We start from the raw sequence: 19,785 nt of genomic DNA, 5'->3' as shown, positions 1-19,785 counted from the left end.
CTTAGTCCCCATCATGCCAACACAGGAAGCATCTACAGATGAACTGGCTTCTGTTCCCAAAGAAATAACATCTTAAATAAGCAGGAATGTAAGTGTCTGCTTTGTGTCATTACTACTCTCCTCAGCTAAAGCCTCAGAGATGGTTTTTCTCTCAGAGTTCAAAATGTACACAAGTTTTAAAGAAAACAGGAGATTTAAGAAACTACTCCATGTTAGAAGCTGGTTTCTATTACTCTGACCTGAATTATGTAACTCATCATATGTGACTAGTCATTCTGACATGTATGTAGGTAAGAGTTTGAAAACTCACACTTGCTACTCCTATATTAATCTTACTGTTGAATCTTATAAAACTATAAATGTTCTCACCCACTATATGACTTTATGGTAATGTTCTCTCTGTGTCTCTCTCTGTGTCTGTGTCTGTGTCTGTGTCTGTGTCTGTCTCTGTCTCTGTCTCTCTCTCTCTCTGTTAGTCCTGGGGTTTGAACTCAGGGCCTGAACACTGTCTCTGAGACTTTTTGCTCAAGTCTAGTATGCTGCCATTTGAGCCCCAGCTCTACTTCTAGTTTTTTTAGTGGTTACTTGGAGATAAGAGTCTCACAGACATTGCTGTCTGGGCTGGCTTCAAGCCCCGATCCTCAGCTCTCAGCTTCCTGAGTAGCTAGGATTACATATGTGAGCCACTGAAGCCCAGCTTGCATTGCTCTTTGTACTTTTAGTTGAATGTAGAAAATCATGTTAGTTAATCTGAGTTACAGTGATCTGAAAAGCACTAAGCATTACAGTAGTGATAATTGTCAAAGATAAAGGGGAAGATATTTTAGGAAATAGAACTTGCGCAGTATAGACTCATTTTCCTTTAAAAAATACTTGTTTATGTAGGTTGTGATATCTCATTACTTCTGGTTATAGTAATGGGGACAAGAGAAGATGAATTAAAAAGAAAATTATTTGGCAAATTATTTAAAAAGAACACCTTGTGGCTTATTAGAACACAAATAATATAACATCATTTTATATATGTGTATGATCAACATAGTGATACACAGTGATAATTTCCAGTAAAAAAATTTTTGGAGAAAAACTTCAACATAGACAAAAATGAAGAGAGTAGTATATTTCAACTCCATATATTCATTAGCTAACTTGAAAATTATAAACATAGAAAAATCCAAGTTGATTTATTCTTTAATTCTTTCTCCCCAAGACTAGTTTTAGACAATTCCTAAACATCCTCTGATTCTATTCTTGAACACTTTAGTTCTCATTGTTAACACAGGTAAGTCTGAAAATACTTGGTGATTATAGATGCTTATACTCTTAATTGCTATTTTATGTTGAGATATTAACTGAGACTATTTAAAACTCATCCTTCCTTTGATTTATTATATTAATCAAGACAGTCAGATCTTCCAAATTGTTCCTGGGATCTTCAAAAGGTCATAATTGTTCGGATGCTGTTAATAAAAATAAAGCAATAATAAATTAATTTACCTGAACAATCTACCCAAAGCCCACAGTGATATTTTCTCTTTCATTTCAGCATTTGGTCTAATCTTTCTTCATAGTCACTCAGGAAATTGTGATCTCATTTGATCTGTGGAGGTCCTGCTGCTCTTTGGTGTTATTGCTAAGTAGAGCATACCAAGGAGGGAGGGAGGTTAGTCATTGCTCTTGGCTTTCCCCTTGCCTAGGCAATGATGAGTATCAGAGGAATTTGGTGTTTGGGGACACTACTTTCTGACAACCTAGGTGTTTTTAATTCCTCATAACTTCAAAGTGTGGGAACAAAGCTAAGCCTCTAGGACAGAGAATTCCTTATCTCAGGCATTACTATAGACTTCCTGACATCAGCAGGGTTCCATGCTTACATATTTTCTTGCCCCAGAAACTGGAAGTGACATCTTTGTGTGGAAGGAGAAACCATGTTTTTCCCTCAACACAGGCCAGGGTAAACAGACATGGCGCCCCATTTCCCTCCATCTACTCCCTTGCTTCTGTGCAGTTGTTGTGGAAGGAGGACCTGTACCCACATAGTGAGTACACCTGGAAAAGACCCTCATATTCCTTTCCTGATGCTACCTTTCCATCTGTGTGGACAGTCAGGTAGTTTCTTCTGGGGCCCAGCAAGGGAGTAGGAAGTCTAGGCTTCCTCTTCAGCACTGGCCATTGTCTAGTCTTTGAAGCACATTCACTCAGTACAGTAAGGAAAGTCACACAAGACAAACCGGTTAGGTCTTAAATTATATATAAAAAAGACTCAGCACAAAGCTGTAAAAACCACTCAGTCATCTCTCTAGTGACTTACCTTTTTCCTTGGTTCATTAAGTCAAATGCTTCATTGACTTTGTCAAAAGGCAGGGTGTGGGTCACAAAGAGATCCAGATTGAATTTCTTATTCTTGTAGTCATTAACCAGCTTTGGGATAGAATCTACAGACTTCCACCCTGTAATGTGGCCAATATATCAAATAAAGAAAAAGATTGCACATGAAGAATTAGTTTAATAAGTGTGAGTTAAATGAATTAATATTAGGCCAGTCTGAAGTAACCCAAGAATCAAATATATTAAGCACATCCCCTCCATCTTAAATTTTGTATACATCTTTTTCTATACTTTCTCTATAGCTTTAATTTTATCTATTTTTTTTGTAGGGAGCCAACAGCAAAGTTCATCCTGACCTCTGGCTACGTTGTTATCTCAAGGAATGTGCAAGGAAATGGCTTACTTGAAAGGCAGCACTAACCAGAGATGTTTTACTATGTCCACAAGAGTCTGGTTTATGTTAACCATTCAACCATATCTTGTTTTACTGCCTCTTGTTATTTACCGACTTCAGGGTTTTCTTGTTTTCTTGAGCTTTAGTAATCCCATGCTATTCCCTGGTTCCTAAACTGCATATAAGCTGGAAGTTAAGAATAAACAGGGCTGCAGTCTTGAACTGTAGACCTCCCAACCCCATCTTTTGTCTTATGTCTTTCTTCTTCATCCTCGCCCCCTCAATCAGGATTCCTTTCATTGCCGGCAGGCTCCAGCAATTTTTTTCTTCACAAGAAATATTCCAACCCAGTGCCAGTGGCTCACATCTGTAATCCTAGTTAATCAAGAGGCTGAGATCTGAGGATCACAGTTTGAAGCCAAACAGGCAGGAAACTCTCTATATGAGACTCACCTGTAACTACCACCAAAAAAAAAAAAAAGCTGGAAGTAGAGCTGTGGCTCAAGTAATAGAACACTAGTCTTGAGCAACAAAGCTCAGGGACAGTGCCAAGGACACAAATTCAAGCCCCAGTACTGGTGGACACACACACACAGACATGAAGATTATTTTCGGACTGGGAATATAACCTAGTGGCAAGAGTGCTTGCCTCCTAAACATGAAGCCCAGGGTTCAGTTCCCCAGCACCACATATATAGAAAATGGCCAGAAGTGGTGCTGTGGCTCAAGTGGCAGAGTGCTAGCCTTGAGCAAAAAGAAGCCAGGGCCTGGCTTGGACTCAGGCCCTGAGTCCAAGGCCCAGGACTGGCAAAAAAAAAAAAAAAAGAAAAAAGATTATTTTCTACTCTAGATAAGGAATTACCTAATTAGGTCAGTGTTTACTTTCTGCTTCTCTATATTGGTTCATTTCAATTAAATTTATCAGTTGTAATTGTTTTTGTTTTTTTTTTTTGGCCAGTCCTGGGGCTTGGACTCAGGGCCTGAGCACTGTCCCTGGCTTGTTTTTGCTCAAGGCTAGCACTCTGCCACTTGAGCCACAGCGCCACTTCTGGCCATTTTCTGTATATGTGGTGCTGGAATTGAACCTAGGACCTCCTGTATACAAGGCGAGCACTCTTGCCACTAGGCCATATCCCCAGCCCTATCAGTTGTAATTGATTATCTTTCTATATAGACTCCATTTACTTTCATATAATGAGTAGCTTTTGTACAGTCTTTAGAGATGTTTTAGGTTCTCGATATTTAAGCAGATGATTCAATAATCCTCAGTCTAATGATTTCATATTATTATGAAGAAAAGTAAAATCTATGAAGGTAAAAAATACTAACCTCCAAAGAACGTTGCATTTAAAGTACGGCCCACTATTAGCTCCTCTGCAGATACATCCAATGGTTTGTCGCCAGCCTTTACTCCGACCAAAGTACAGGTTCCCCCACGTGCTGATGTGGAGTCTAGAGCTGCTCTCTGAAGGGTCAAAACCAGAATATTGCTAGAGTAAGTAGAAGAGTAGAACATGAACTCTAATGTGGAAATACCCCATATTTTAGGGAGTATCTCATTCTCATCACAGCTCTTCCTGGGTTTGCATTTTCTCTTAGGGACTGCACCAGTCAATTAAAATTCAGGGGAGGACACAGCACAAAGTCCATGTCTACTTCTGGGAATGCTGAATTTTATTCTTTATCTCTCCTCTAGAGGAGGGTTCAGGAATAAAATCAGAACTAGTTTTTATTTCATTTTTCTCAAACTCTGGGCCTGGGCTCTGTCCCTGAGCTGCTTTTGCTCAAAGCAAGTATTCTACCACTTGAGCCATAGCACCTCTTCTCCACATTTTTTTTTTTTTTGAGTCGTTTATTGGAGAGAAGAGTCTTATATACTTTCCTGCTTGGGTTGGCTTTCAACTGTGATCCTCAGATCTCAGCTTCCTGAGTAGCTAGGATTATGGTCATGAGTCACTGGCACCTGGCCACAATTACTTTTTTTTTTTTTTTTTTTTTGCCCGTCCTGGGGCTTGACCTCAGGGCTTGAGCACAGTCCTTGGTTTCTTTTCACTCAAGGCTAGCACTCTACCACTTGAGCCACAGCTCCACTTCTGGCGTTTTCTATTTATGTGGTGCTAAAGAATCGAACCCAGGGCTTCATGCATGCTAGACAAGCACTCTATCATTAAGCCACATTCCAAGCAACAGATTAGTGAAATTTTTCGTTTTATTTTATTGTTTTGGCAGTCATGGGGCTTGAACTCAGGACCTGGGTGCTGTCCCTGAGCTCTTTTGCTTAAGGCTCATGCTCAGTACCACTTCCACTCAACTACTTTTTATAATTCACACTAATGAAACAAGAAGAATCTATGGGCAGATGATGCTGTTGATAAATTCATTTTTTTCTGTATTGGTATGATACTGGAGTTTTGTATTCAGGTCCTTGCACTTGCTAGGCAATTGCCCTACCATTTGAGCTATATGTCTAGCTCTCTTCAGTTAAGTTATTTGATCATTTCATTAAAAACTAGCAAACAAACAAAACAAAAAAAAGCTCAGTGTAATGTTTTTGAGCAAATGTATATTGGGTGAATATTTGCTGAAGAATAATGCTGGGCATTATAGCAAGGTAACTTTTCCATACATGGCCTGTGTATTGTGTTTGGCTTTTTACCTTATTTTAGTTTAATAGTCAAAGGGGGCATTTTCTTGGCCAATTACAAATCAATAAACCCACCCAGTGTGGTGGTACTTGCCTATGATTCTAGTACTAGGGGACTGAGTCAGAAGCACTGTGAATTCAAGGTCAGTCTGGGCTACACAGTGATGTTGAGGCCAATGTGGGTTACATAACAAAAATGATTTTTTTATTCCCAAAGAAGAAGGGGACAGAGGACATATACAGCCAAGTTATTCAATGCACCTACATGATAAGGAAAATAGGAAATGTGCAATGAGTCTGGGGGGAGAAAACAGATGGGATGGGGAAAAATGATGGAAGGGGTGACTCTGAACAGGAAGTACTGGACACTTCACTGGACCTATTAAATTTTAACCCCCTTGTACAATCTTTTGAAGTTCAGAAAAATTAAATAAAAAAGAAATTGGAAAACAAAATTGAAAAATTATTTTCAGTCTAATAGTATGTTAATATCAAGCAATTAAAAGGTATCTCAAATGAAAAGGGATGGCCTACTGCATGATTGTGACTGGCCCGATCCTCACTCTGGCTTCCTCTCTTGCCATGTAACTTTCTCCTCATATGTACTCCCATCTTGATGCTATCTGAGATGAGGGCCATCCTGACTGGACAGCCTTATACTATTTGGGCTTCTAACCTACACAACTGTAAACAAACCTCTTTTCTGTACAAGTGTCCAGTCTCATATATTTCCTTGTTAGTAACAGAGAGAAGATGAATATAGGATGTATCAGTGGACATTGAAGGCTGAGGAAAAATTTAAATAAATTATGGTGGACAGTTCTTATTTTGTTACCACTTTTCAGAAGATTAAGAAGGAGCAATTACACCAACTGCAAGGAGCCCATCTTCCTCTATTATTTGATGATTAAAGAACAAATTGAAAACACACAAGGAAAAAAATATACAAACCATGTGTTGATATCCTCCTATACACTCAATGGCAAAGTCCACCCCGCCATTGGTCATTTCAATGATGACTTCCTGGATGGGTTTGTCTAGCTCTCTAGGATTTAGGCAATCAGTTGCTCCCAGGGCTTTGGCCCGAGTAAACTTCTCATTGTTGATGTCTGTAACAATGATTCTGGAAGCTCCTGCTGTTTTACAGCCAATCACAGCAGCAAGACCTACTCCTCCTAGGCCAAAGACAGCACAGGTAGAACCAGGGGTGACCTGCCGGCAGGAAAATTATGGAGTGTAACTTTTATAGTGGCCAGTTCCACATTTTTATTTTCTCTTAAAGGGTAGTGTGAGGTGAAGACTCAGAAGTACAAGCCTAAGATGGCTTGTTATAGAACTATATGATACATTCAGTGAAGAAAACCTGCCAGTGTGGAAATGGATGCATTACTTCCTAAGCTTAGAGAATTAAGGGCCATGAAGATGATCGGTTCTTAAAGAATAAACCAAATAATAATAATCCCCTTGTTTTAATTTTCAGCGTATTCAGAAAAAAAAGCCTATACAGGTCATTTCCGCCCCCCCCCACCCCACTTTAAACATTAGCTCTCAGGCAATTGATTCACTTGATCATTTCAATTAACCAATTTCTTTAGATGGAATGGATGCCAGATGTCTTGCCCGACAATGAAGAATCTGCATCTGCTTAGGAGTCACTTTCTCACCATCTATCTTGTATCTAGCTTAAATATCCTGGCAACTTTTTTTTTTTTTTTGCTAACATGGGATTCCAGAGCCATATCTTGCTACCATGAGGGGTGGCGAAAGACACAGTCCCTGTACCCATTAAGATAAATTATTATTCAATGAAAGAGAATCCCCAGCATCAGGGAGGAAGCAAGGGGATGAATATGATGGTGAGGGTTTCTGTGACTACTGTTGTCCTTAGGGTCAGTTGTCCTGAGATAGGATATTAAGAAGATATTGATAAGACTTTATTTAAATCAGGGATGATTTATCATCTAACATGTAACAGGTGCTAAGCATTTGCCAGCTATGAGGCCAGATATTTTACATAGGTGGTATAATTTAACTATTCTCCTAAGTATTATCAGTGAGTAATTTTCTAGAGAAGTTAAATTATTTACCACAGAGCAAGAAACAAAACAGGCAAGATAATTAATGCTGGCTTCTTTACATTGCCTCCCAGGAACCACTGTTTGTAACCCTGGACTGTTTAGGTTTAACAATTATACCCCCTCTACCACTGTATCTCATCTGAGTACCCTGGATACTGTTTATATGGGAATTAGAACAGGGGGAGGGAAAGGGAATATCAAAATCAAGAGACAAAGTACAAAAAGACAAAGCATTCCAAAAGCAATACTTACAAAACCATTTAGTGTAAACCAACTGCACAACTCTTGGGGGAAGAGGGAAAGGGGGAGGGGGCTGGGGGAAAAAAGAGGGAGGAGGTAACAAGTTGAACAAGAAATGTACTCATTGCCTTACATATGAATCTGTAACCCTTCTGTACCACACTTTGACAATAAAGAAAAAAGTTTAATAAAAAAAACAAATAATTTACCTTGGCAGTGTTGATTGCTGCACCATAGCCAGATGAAAACCCACATCCAAACAGACACACACGCTCTAAATTTGCATCATCATCTATTTTGGCAAGGTTGACATCAGATACCACCGTGTACTGAGAGAATGCGCTGACTCCCATGAAATGGTAAACTGGCTTTCCTTTGCAGGTAAACCTGCTGGTTTTATCTTCCATTAGATTTTGATCAGAGACAGGAGTTTTCAAATTACTGGATAATTAAAAAGAGAAAGGTGGAGAGATATAAAGAAGAAAGTAAATAGGACACTGATCACTTTTCTATAAAATATGTTGGGCATTATATTATCTGTCATGACAATTTTATGGAATTCCCATGGGAAACTAAGGTGGTCATATATAGCCTTTTGGAAGAAATTTAAAAATCATAGCAATAAACTTTTGTTGAATGATTTGTACATATGAAATCACTCAACTCTTTATTGCAGAAAGTTTAGTTATAAAAATAGAAGAGTAGGGGCTGGGAATATGGCCTGGTGGTAGAGTGCTTGCCTTGTATACATGAAGCCCTGGGTTCGATTCCTCAGCACCACATACATAGAAAAAGCCAGAAGTGGTGCTGTGGCTCACGTGGTAGAGTGCTAGCTTTGAGCAAAAAGAAGCCAGGGACAGTGGTCAGGCCCTGAGTTCACACCCTAGGACTGGCAAAAAAAAAAGAAAAAAAGAAAAAAGAAAGACTATAATAAAGCTTATATGTCTGTTTTTGGCTTCAGTAAAATTAACTCATAAGCTCTCTAGTTCCATCTGTTATTTCCCACAAAATTTGTGGAATGCTTTAATATGAATTCAAGACATCACTATTTAATCTACATTGAAATATTTCAAAAGATTATTTTAATTCTGCATATTAGATATGGTTGATAAGTTTCTTGGTAGCCTTTCACTTGTAGCTTCTCTTCTGTTCCTGGCCTTTCAATTTAGTTTAAAAAAAAAGTCATTTTTCCTATAGAGTATTCTTTCTAGGGAATTTTGCTGATGATATACTTTAAATTGGGTTTAACATATTTTTCTGTTGACATGTTTCATCCTAAACTAACATTTATGACCTAAACACTTGATCTGATTCAGTTTTTTGGGGGGAGAGGGAGGTTAATACTTTAAAGGCAGGTAGTGTGATGAGTATTATCTGGAAGAACATAGATTCTGATCATTTCTATTGTCAAATCTGTTATTTCATTAAAGGTTTGCAAAAGAGTGTGGATTTAGTTTTTTTCAGAATAATTATTTATTGTCAAAGTGATGTACAGAGGGGTTACAATTTCATATGTAAGGCAGTGGGGTACATTTATTGTATGATTTGTTACTTCTTCCCTCATTTCCTCCCCTCACTCCTCCCCCTTTCCCTCTCCCCCCATGAGTTGTTCGGTTGGTTTACACCAAATGGTTTTGTAAGTATTGCTTTTAGAGTTGTTTGTCTTTTTATCCTTTGTCTCTTGGATTTAGTTTTTTTGACCAATGACAACAACCCTACAAATGTTATTACTATCTCCATGCTATAGGTGAGGAACTGAAGCATAGAAGTAGAAACAAGCATAGTACAGTCTCAGTAGTGGTTTTGTTTGGTAGTAGGGATTGAACTCAGGTTTTCTCGCAAGCAGTCTACCACTTGAATTACATCCTCAGCCCTTTCCTTTTTTTTTTCTTTATTGTCAAAGGGAAGTATGGAGGGGTTACAGTTTCATATGTAAGGCAGTGAGTACGTTTCTTGTTCAAATTTTTACCTCCTCCCTCATTTTCCCCCCACCTTCCCCTTCCCCTTTTTCCTCTCCCCCATGAGTTGTATAGTTGGTTTTGTTTTTAAAATAGAGTCTCATTACTTTGCTGGACCTGGCTTATAACCTTCCAAGCCACAGGGCCTAAGAGTAGTATAGTTTTAATACCTGTGATAACTAGGTTCAGTTAACATTAAGAACAAATAGATCTTACTATAGTTTCAGTAAAATAAAAATGAGGTTAAGGGGCTGGGGATATGGCCTAGTGGCAAGAGTACCTGCCTCATATACATGAGGCCCTGGGTTCGATTCCCCAGTACCATATATACAGAAAATGGCCAGAAGTGGCGCTGTGGCTCAAGTGGCAGAGTGCTAGCCTTGAGCAAAAAGAAGCCAGGGACAGTGCTCAGGCCCTGAGTCCAAGCCCCAGGACTGGCAAAAAAAAAAAAAAAATGAGGTTAAGATTTACACTCAAGCCATGTTATCTATGTGAGGAGACATAGAGCTTTGAAGCCCTGAATAATTGACTCTACTCTCATTCCTTTAGAGCAGATACTGTTCTGTTTGTTTTGTTGTTTTTTTTTTGCCAGTTCTGGGGCTTGGACTCAGGGTCTGAGCACTGTCTCTGGCTTCTTTTGGCGCAAAGCTAGCACTCTACCACTTGAGCCACAGCGCCACTTCCAGCTTTTTCTGTTTATGTGGTGCTTAGAAATTGAGCCCAGGGCTTTGTGCATGCCAGGCAAGCACTGTACTGCTAAGCCACATTCACAGTCCCCAGATACTGTTCTGAATGTGGCATTTATCATTTCATTGATGTCAATTTACTTTTACTGCATACACTTTTAACCATAAACAATGTATTTCATGTATAACATCATACTGTATAGACACATCTATCTATCTATCTATCTATCTATCTATCTATCTATCTATCCTTCAGCTACTTGCTTTTCCCCTAATACTATTATGTGCATCAAAAGACACAATGTATGTCACGATGTATGTATGTTAATATGCATGTTTCAAATTTAAACCTTTGCATTGTATTTTCTATTGTGCTACTATACAGCAATTTGTTAATCCATTCTATTATTGAAGGACATTTCTTTTTTGGCTATTGTAAGCAATTGTGCAATGAATATTACAGATGTGACTACACATTTGGAGCAGTGTCTGTGATACACTAGAAGTAGAATTAGTACTCAGTAGGTTTGCCACTTATCAACTCCATTTAGGTATGGCTAATCCATTGTTAACAATCTTTATGCAATCTATGCTCCTTTTAACAGTGTATGGAACTTACCTCATTTTTCCACAAATGTTTGTCCGTGGACTCAGACAGAACTTGCATTTTTTACACTGAGGTGTAAAGAATGGAATTACTTTGTCACCTAGAAAAAAAAGTCCATATATGGGATGATTCTTAAGGTATTATTTACTGTCTTTGTGCAGTACTGGGGTTTGAACTTGGGGCCTCTTGTTTGCTAGGATGGCATTCTACCATTGATCCACACTTCCAGGCATTCTAAGGTATTGTTTTAAGTTTCTAGCAGCAAGGCTGGAGATGGGGTACAGTGGTAGAGTGCTTATGTATCACGTGCAAGGCCTTGAGTTCTATCCTTAACTCCTCCCACCTCCCCCAAAAAACTTTGTAGAACAGAACACCATTTAATTTTTTTTAATTTTCTTTCCTGTTTAAACTATTCAACTTATGATCAAAGCCACTCTTATCTTTTTAATATATTCCCTAGGAAGTACAGTTAGCTAAAATGTTTTATTTCATTAAATAAGATTATGCATTCTTCTGAGTATTGTATATGTTGTCTGTTTATTTATTTATTTAATTATTGCCAGTCCTAGGTCTTGGACTCAGGGCCTGAGCACTGTCCCTGGCTTCTTTTTGCTCAAGGCTAGACTCTGCCTCTTGAGCCACAGTGCCACTTCTGGCCGTTTTCTATATACGTGGTGCTGGGGAATTGAACCCAGGGCTTCATGTACACAAGGCAAGCACTCTTGCCACTACGCCATATTCCCAGCCCAATTGTCTGTTTATTTTGGTAGTATTAAGATTTGAACTGAAAGTCTTGTATTTGCTAGGCAGGTGTTCTACCACTTGAGCCATGACCCCAGCCTTTATTTTGCTTTAGTTATTTTTCCAGGTAGAGTCTCACATTTTTGTTCAAAGGCCAGTCTTAGACTGTGATTCTTAGACTGTGATGCTTTCTATATAGGTGGGATTACAGGTGGCATATTGATTTTTCTTGTAATTACCCTACTGGGCAATCAAGTAACAAATTTGTTGGTTGTATCTCCTGCAGAGTCCTGTGATTTCATTGTGATTCTTTGTAACATGACTGTTATTATTTAAAATTTCAAACACTATGAATAGAAAAGCAGAACCTTTTTTTTAATTAAGAGGGTAAATAGGCCAGATAGAGGAAATTTATAACATTTCCATGTATCTAAGTCTGGGGCAATCTTATCAAAGAATAGTCATGCGGTTTATCCTATGTGACAAGAGAGCAGTGCATAAGCCACATGGTAGTGTGATGTGAAGAAGATAATCTCAGCCATTGACAAGCTTTTTTTTTTTTTTTTTGCTAGTCCAGGGGCTTGAACTCAGGGCCTGACCACTGTCCCTGGCTTCTTTTTGCTCAAGGCTAGCACTCTGCCACTTGAGCCACAATTGCCACTTCTGGCCATTTCTATAAATGTGGTGCTGAGGAATCAAACCCAGGGCTTCATGTATAGGAGGCAAGCATTCTTGCCACTAGGCCATATTCTCAGCCCCCATTGACATGCTTTATTTAGGTGTTACATGTATCTGACAAGCTTCCAAGAAGAAAATTATGCTAACATTGATCTGTGTAACATAGTGGATTTTTTTGCCTTAAGCCTCATTCTTATTATTTATATAATGTTAAAATAGTTGAAATAGTTTTCTGTTTTATATGAAGATAACATCTTTGAACCATAGTTGCATCAGTTTTAGCTAATCATAAAATTTTGTGTTATGGGACAACATAAAGTGGCCATATTTCCTAGATCTTATTAGACATTTTCAATTTTAAATATCCCATCACTGTGTTAGGCTGTGAAAGGTTCTATGTCTCAGTTTTGATTTGGGAAAGATGTTCCTCTTATGTTAACAGAGATAAGTTATAGCATGCAGAGCAAAGACAGTATCAGAAATCATCACGGAATCATTACTGATATTTCTGTTGAGTTAGAATCAAAGGGTAAAATTACCTGGTTTGAAGTTGGTCACTCCTGGTCCAATGCTTTCCACAATTCCTGCACACTCATGGCCCATAATCACTGGGAACAAATCATTCTTGAAATTAGGATCGATATTAAAAGCATCAGTATGGCAGACGGAAGTGGCGATTACCTACAAAGTAATTACAGACTTGAGTCATGTTTCTATAGTTACTGTTGGTTGGGATAGATGTTACAATAATTTTAGGGCTCATGTCATATTGAAACCTTACAATACCCATATTACGTAAGAATTACATTTCCAAAAAACAAAAGAACAAATGAAAATAGGCTGGGCAAGTTTTCTAACTATCATTGTTGAAAAATCCTGAGGAGATGTAGGATTGGCCATTATTATTTTCAGCAGAGGAAAAATGAAAGTAGTAAGAGCAGAATGAAATCTATTGGTGAGAGAGGAAAAATGGGTTCCATGGCTTTTGTAAATTTTGTTGAAACTACATGAAATGTTGTTGGGGTAATAACATTTTTTACAGTTAAATGGGAAATATTGTCTAAATGAATCATCAGAGTATCTTTGTGTAATTATTCTTTAGGATTTGACCAAAAAGGTTGTCCCATTCATTCTCACCTACAAACCTATGTCTTGAGCCCAAGTGAAGAACTTATCTGTGTCCACTACTCTATTCTCTCTCTCTCTCTCTCTGTGTGTGTGTGTGTGTGTGTGTGTGTGTGTGTGTGTGTGTGTGTGTGTGTGTGTGTGTGTGATGGTACTGAGGCTTGAACTCAGGGCCTGTTCTCTTTCTCAGCTTTTTTTGTGCATGGCTGGTACTCTACCACTTGAGCCAAGTTTCCATCCAGTCCAGCTTTTTTGCTGGTTAATTGAAGATAAGAGTCTTGAGGATATTTCTGCCTGGGCTGGCTTCAAACCACTATTCTCAGATCTTAACCTTAGTAGGATTACAGGTGTGAGCCACAGGTGCCTAGCTTCTATTTTCCTTTAATAAACTTTCCAATAGTTGGTAAATGGAGAATAACAAAAGCTTAACTCTAACCCAAAGTGAATTCCTTTGCTGGTTCTCAAATTTTAAGGTCATTGTAAAAAAATGTAATAACGCCTGTTTTGATCTGGACCTATAAATACAACCCTAAGTTATATAAATATAACTAGAAGTGGAGACTCCAAGGACTCCCACTCAAAGCAGGTCAGAATAAACTGACAGCAATGAAGTCTGCAGTTTGGGTATGGTCTATATCAACCTAAGGAAAGTCCTCACTCACCTGTATTCGAACTTCATGAGCCTTAGGCGGAGCCACTTCCACTTCTTCAATAGACAAGGGCTTACCTGCTTCCCAGGCAACAGCTGCTTTGCATTTAATAACCTGAAAGAGAGGGCAATGAAGAAAGAGTGAGAGAGAAAAGAAATGGGAGTGAGGAGGAGAAAAGGGAGATACAGAGAAAGAGACAAAGAAATACAGTATCGTGGGAAAAAGCTAGTAGTGTAATTTGTTGATAAGCAGTCTGCACTGTTTTTAAATATCATTACTTTCCTTACAAATGAAAAACATATTAATTACAGAAAGTTTCAAGATAAAAACAAAAGTGTCGATGGAAAAATAAAAGTACAGATGGATACTTTTTGTTTTGTATTGGGCCAGTCCTGAGGGATTGGAACTCAGGGCCTGAGCACTGTCCCTGACTTCTTCTGGCTCAATGCTAGCACTCTACCTCTCGAGCCACAACACCACTTCTGGCCTTTTCTGTTTATGTAGTGCTGAGGAATTGAACCCAGGGCTTCATGCATGCTAGGCAAGAACTCTACCACTAAGCCACATTCTCAGCCCAATGAATACTTTTATTATTCATTTAATGCTTTTGATTTTATCGTATGTGTCTCCCTGAATAAGATCATAGTACAGATAATATTTTGTCATCTAGATTCATACACTATAGGTACATATTCTATTTTATGGTAATGGCATAGTTACTTAAATAACTTTTTTGCTGTTTAAATCATATTTATTTGAATAGTCTTCTAATCAAAACTTTAGCAAATCTATAATTAATTCCTTAGAATAAATTCTTAGCGTAGGGACTACTCCTTTCCTTTTAATCAAGTTTAAATTGCTGGGATCTGAGAGTAATCCCTGAAGGAAGCCTCTCTAACAAATGCACAAACTGAACAGTTTATCTACTTACCTTTCCCTTGGTGCTCATTTTTTTTCTTCTTTCCTTTTGGGAAGCTTGCTTTGGATATTTCTGGCTTGAGAAGCTGTCTACCTCCACTAGAACGCTCAGTGAGTGTCCTGCATGAAAAGCCCGAATAAATACAAGTCCTGCTGTTTCCTTATCCAGTCACTTTCCTTTCTATTGCTCCACAGCTTGGCTCGGCATTGCCACATCATTTGTGTTATCACATTGCAGCTGTAAATTTATTGCTTCTGGACAGCGCCAAGACCTTTTTTTTTTCATGACAAAACATAACATAATAAGGAAAAGTGCATTAAACATATTAGGATGCATTATACAAATAATTATTAAGGGCATCCTCATTGCTCTAGAACGTCTCTTTTCCCTGTCCTTGAGAGTCATTTGCCTGGAGATTGTATAGTCTAACTGTGCATTTCTATTTCCCTATACAATAGATTAAGCTGTTAAAATTTATTAAAAGCGAATGCAAAAGCTTCTCCTCACTTACTGGTGAGATGTCACATTAGTTGCACTTCATTTTCATAATTCTTGAATATTCTACTGTATGAATTGACTATTTTATTCATCCATTTTCCTTTTGGCTGATTTTTCTTTTTTTCCCCCTTTATTTGCTGGAGATGAGTGAGTGGTCGTGTAAAAGTTCTGTTCATATTTCCTGATGCAAATACATTTGAGTTTCCTTAGGGACTCTTCAGAACCGATATTCAGCCAGTGCATATAAGAAAGTCGACATCCACTGTTAAGATATTAGAACACTAGAAAAAAAAAAAAAAACAGTCACAAAAACTCGAAGTCCCAGGGAGTACTGTGCTTTCATTGCTGAAAAGCTCCTCTCGTTATTCCTTGGGGGGGGGGGGGTCTCTGATTATCCTCTAAAACACAGGGTTTTCTGGAACCTTGGGGACCAAAGCCTAGTGTCCCATGATCTTGGGCTCCAAGCCCTGGTGCTGTGGGCTAGGGTCCCCTGGAGTAGCATGTGAATGGCTGCTGGTAAGAAGTGCAATGCTGCCTATTGGTTGGTAACTATTGTGACTAGAAATGGAATTGCTGGCTCTCCAACTCTTTTTCAAAAATTCTTATTGTAGTTGGACAAAGGAATTGTACAACATGTCAGTTTATGTGTACCGTGAATTTTGTGCTCCAATTTTGGAAGTCAAGGCCAAAGAGATTTACAAAGTCGATGGCCCTATGCCAACAGTGTAGGAGGCTTCTCCTTATCCCATCCTCATGCATGCTCACATTGCCAGACTTAAAACAAAAACACATTTGATACTCTGGTGGTGTGTAACGCTATGCAAATATATATATATATATATATATATATATATATATATATATATATATATTTTTTTTTTTTTGCCAGTCCTGGGCTTTGGACTCAGGGCCTGAGCACTGTCCCTGGCTTGTTTTTGCTCAAGGCTAGCATTCTGCCACTTGAGCCACAGCGCCCCTTCTGGCCATTTTCTGTATATGTGGTGCTGGGGAATTGAACCTAGGACCTCCTGTATATGAGGCGAGCACTCTTGCCACTAGGCCATATCCCCAGCCCCAAATATATTTTTAATTTACACTTCTGTGATAAGCCCTAGAGATGCACAGATCACACTGTTTAAAATTGCTTTTAGCATTTGTTGATCTCTTACAGTACTTCTCTTAACTTTTTGCTTTATAGATCTTAAAGCTTGACATTAGGTATGTGCAAATGTTCTGTATTCCATGTGTTTTTTTAAACAAGTTTAACATATTTTTACCACCTTTCCCTGTCAGTATTTTTTCTTGTGTGTGTGTGTGTGTGTGTGTGTGTGTCATTGCTTTCATAGTCTCATAGAATTTCACTATCTCCTCCATACTTAGCTTCTATATTATTGCTTCATTCCTTCTTTTGTTCCTTCCTTATTTCTTCCTTCTGCTTTCTCCTCTCCCTCTCCCTCTTCGACTCAGTCTGTCTCCTCCTCCTCCTCTTCCTCCTCCTCCTCCTTTTCTCCTCTTCCTTTTGTTTACTCTCCTTTTTCTTCTCCTCCTCCACTTTTTCTTCCTCTTCTTCCTCCTTCTCTCCTCCTATATCTCTTCAGCACTGAAGTCTGAACTCAGGGTCTGTGTTAGCTACATAGATGCTTTACCATTTTATATCCCAGATACCTTTTTGCTTTAATTGTGTTTCTGGTAGATTCGTGCATTGGCTGCTCTCAGATCTGGCTTTGGACTGTGATCCTTTGCTTATGACCTATCTCACAGACGGGATTAATGGTGTATCTGAGTATGCTTGGCTTTTTGTTTGAGAAGGTGTATGCATGGGTTTCTTAGTATATATAATCCAGGCTGGTCTAGGGAGGCTGTATTTCTAATCTCTGCTTCCCAAGTAGCTAAGATTATAGGTCTGAAGACTGCCCCAGCCTTCTTTACTTCTAAATTCTTACTACATATGTTTAAGTTCTTAATTCATTTAGTTCCATCTTTATCATTATATTTAGACTACTTTTCTTTAAGAATTGTTAGTTGTCTCATAAAAACTAAAACAAAATCAACCAAAAAGTCTCAAACTAGCTTTGTGGAAAATTCCCTTGGTAGAGTGGGGATTTAGTTTGTCTAAGCAAATGCAAGGCCCTGAGTTCTCTCAATCTCTCTCTCTCTCTCTCTCTCTCTCTCTCTCTCTCTCTCTCTCTCTCTCTCCTGCAACACCTACTTTTCTAGCCTTTGTCTTCTCCCTTTTCCATTTTATTTTATTTTTTACTTAAAAATGATAAATATAAACTTTAGATGGAGTTTCTGGTTGAATTGCATTATTTTCTCTCACAGCTTCACAATAGCTTTTTTGATTTCTTTGTTTTAACTCAAGCATCTCTATTTTTTATTCCCCAAATTCCTATATCACTGATTGACAAGGTCTAAGTATTCTGTTGTGAGTTTATTATTTTCTTTTTCCCATTATTACTAGGCCATGCATAATTTTGGTCATTCATTAGTGCAGTTACCTATTACTGAGTTTCCCACATGGGTTTCCATGCTGTAACACCAAGCAGTATGCAATTGCCCTTCCCAAAGTAGCTTAGTTACAAGGTGGAGAAGGTGGTCACGTGTTCTACCCTGAGAAAGAACTCTATTATGTTGTACCTTTTTCTTTCCTGAACTCTTATTCATTGTTGGCCTATAAAATAGAATGAAAAGAAGTAATTACTATTGCAAGAGAAAGTTAGTTACAAATGTGAGCATGCAGAACAGTTTTCTTCTAAGAAAGCATCATGTCATCAATGCCTGAATGTCCCACTATAAACCCTTTTCCTTTCTTAGAAGCACTTGTTCCTTATTGTTCACCACTGTGTTATTGCAACTCAAAGTAATGACTTTTTTTGTCTATCTATCTATCTATCTATCTATCTATCTATCTATCTATCTATCTATCTATCTATCTTGCTGAAACAGCTTGCTAGGATCTCTTGCTCATGGCTGGTACTCTACCACTTGAGCCAAGCCTTGAGTCTGGCTTTTTGCTGGTTAATTGGAGATGGAGTCTTTTGGCTTTTTCTTCTAAGACTGGCTCTAAACTATGATTATTCAGAACTCAGCCTCTTGAAATCTCATTTTCTTTCTGACTCCCCTTGTGGCCTTGTCAAATGTTTTCTTTGGCAAGACACCATCACCTTTGAGAAACCCGACTTCAGAGGCCTCATTCTCTGGAGCTCATGTTCCCCTCTTAGACTGTGTCATGTGGTTTGGAGTTCTGCTAATATCCCCAAATCTCCAGCCACAAAAGGACTAGAATTTTAGGACCATGGCAGCAGAATCTAATAAGCATTAATTGTCTGAAAATATGTATTCTAAAATTATATTGAGGCAAGGAAGGGAGGACCATTTAATTGTCACATCGGATAAGGCTTCCATGTCTTTCTTCCATCTATAAGTCATTTAATTCAGGGCTTGGGCCAGCCAGAGCGCTAACATTGGGGCTACTGACTCTTCAATGACACTTGTTTTCCAGAAAACAGACTTAGACGTGTCCAGTCTGGCGAGGTCTCAATTGAATGCTAACTCAATGGACCTTCGCTTCTGCAGTCTCCATCATGGAGAAGGCAAAGGACAAACTTCTTTCTTTAATAGAGTAATTTTTATAATAGAGTTGGTTCCTATTCTTTTTTTTTGCGATTTAAATGATTAACTCAGAGAAAATCATTGCTGAGTACAGCATGAGGGTGTATATCTGTAATGCCAGCACCCAGGAGGCTCGGGCAGGAGGCTGGTCCGAGGTTTGCAACAAGTTCCAAGCAAGCCTAAGCTATATAAGAAAGACCTGTCTCAAAAGAAGAAAACAAATCATAAAATAGATATATTGTTGTTTGGCTTTAATTAGTAGGAATTAACTATCCCTCAGTAGTGCCTAGTGACTATCAAGCACTTCATTGAATCAATTTAATGCTTATAGCTTTATGAGGTAGATATTATTCCCTTTACTGACAAATGAGGAAATATGAGCACAGTCTGGTATCACCCCATTGTTTAAGGGTTTAGATTTGATTCCAAAGTTTGATTCCAAAGTTCATGTTTGTTGTCAAGCTGTCACCACATTAGAAAGTTTTAGGTTGTTTGATAAAATTTGGACTCTGTAATTATTTGTCTTGTTATTATCTGAGAATAGAATTTTGAACTCTGGGATATTGTTCAGTTTACTTTTATTATTGTAAGTTAATCATTGCCTTATGGCATTTGTATGCAAGGACT

At 38.4% G+C, this 19,785-nt stretch overlaps 1 protein-coding gene and 1 long non-coding RNA gene across 2 annotated transcripts; one reads left to right on the top strand and one right to left on the bottom strand.

The window, feature by feature from the left end:
- Positions 1-852: 852 nt before the first annotated feature.
- On the bottom strand, positions 853-15,208 carry Adh4 (alcohol dehydrogenase 4 (class II), pi polypeptide). The gene is made up of 9 exons (XM_048333733.1): positions 15,061-15,208; positions 14,142-14,243; positions 12,894-13,035; positions 10,948-11,035; positions 7,894-8,125; positions 6,318-6,578; positions 4,052-4,187; positions 2,312-2,450; positions 853-1,460 (listed from the first exon to the last, which is right to left on the bottom strand). The coding sequence occupies exons 1-9, from the start codon at positions 15,076-15,078 to the stop codon at positions 1,436-1,438; spliced, it is 1,143 nt and encodes a 380-aa protein (XP_048189690.1). The 5' UTR covers positions 15,079-15,208; the 3' UTR covers positions 853-1,435.
- Positions 1,468-1,791, top strand: LOC125341663. Its single transcript, XR_007209038.1, has 2 exons — positions 1,468-1,624; positions 1,717-1,791. It is a non-coding gene; the product is annotated as an uncharacterized LOC125341663 (long non-coding RNA).
- Positions 15,209-19,785: the final 4,577 nt, after the last annotated feature.

Source organism: Perognathus longimembris, chromosome 24 (genome assembly GCF_023159225.1).
Source record: "Perognathus longimembris pacificus isolate PPM17 chromosome 24, ASM2315922v1, whole genome shotgun sequence".
In the NCBI taxonomy this organism is placed as follows: Eukaryota; Metazoa; Chordata; class Mammalia; order Rodentia; family Heteromyidae; genus Perognathus; species Perognathus longimembris.
Note: the sequence above shows the minus strand (reverse complement) of the source record. Positions and strands in the feature narration are given on the sequence as shown.

Bases quoted from the DNA above. Each gene is read 5' to 3' on its own strand.
- Adh4 (XM_048333733.1), bottom strand. The intron at 13,036-14,141 runs GTGAGTGAGGAC...ATTACTTTGTAG, and splicing joins CTCATGAAGTTCGAATACAG to GTAATCGCCACTTCCGTCTG. The intron at 2,451-4,051 runs GTTAGTATTTTT...GCCACATTACAG, and splicing joins AAATGCAACGTTCTTTGGAG to GGTGGAAGTCTGTAGATTCT.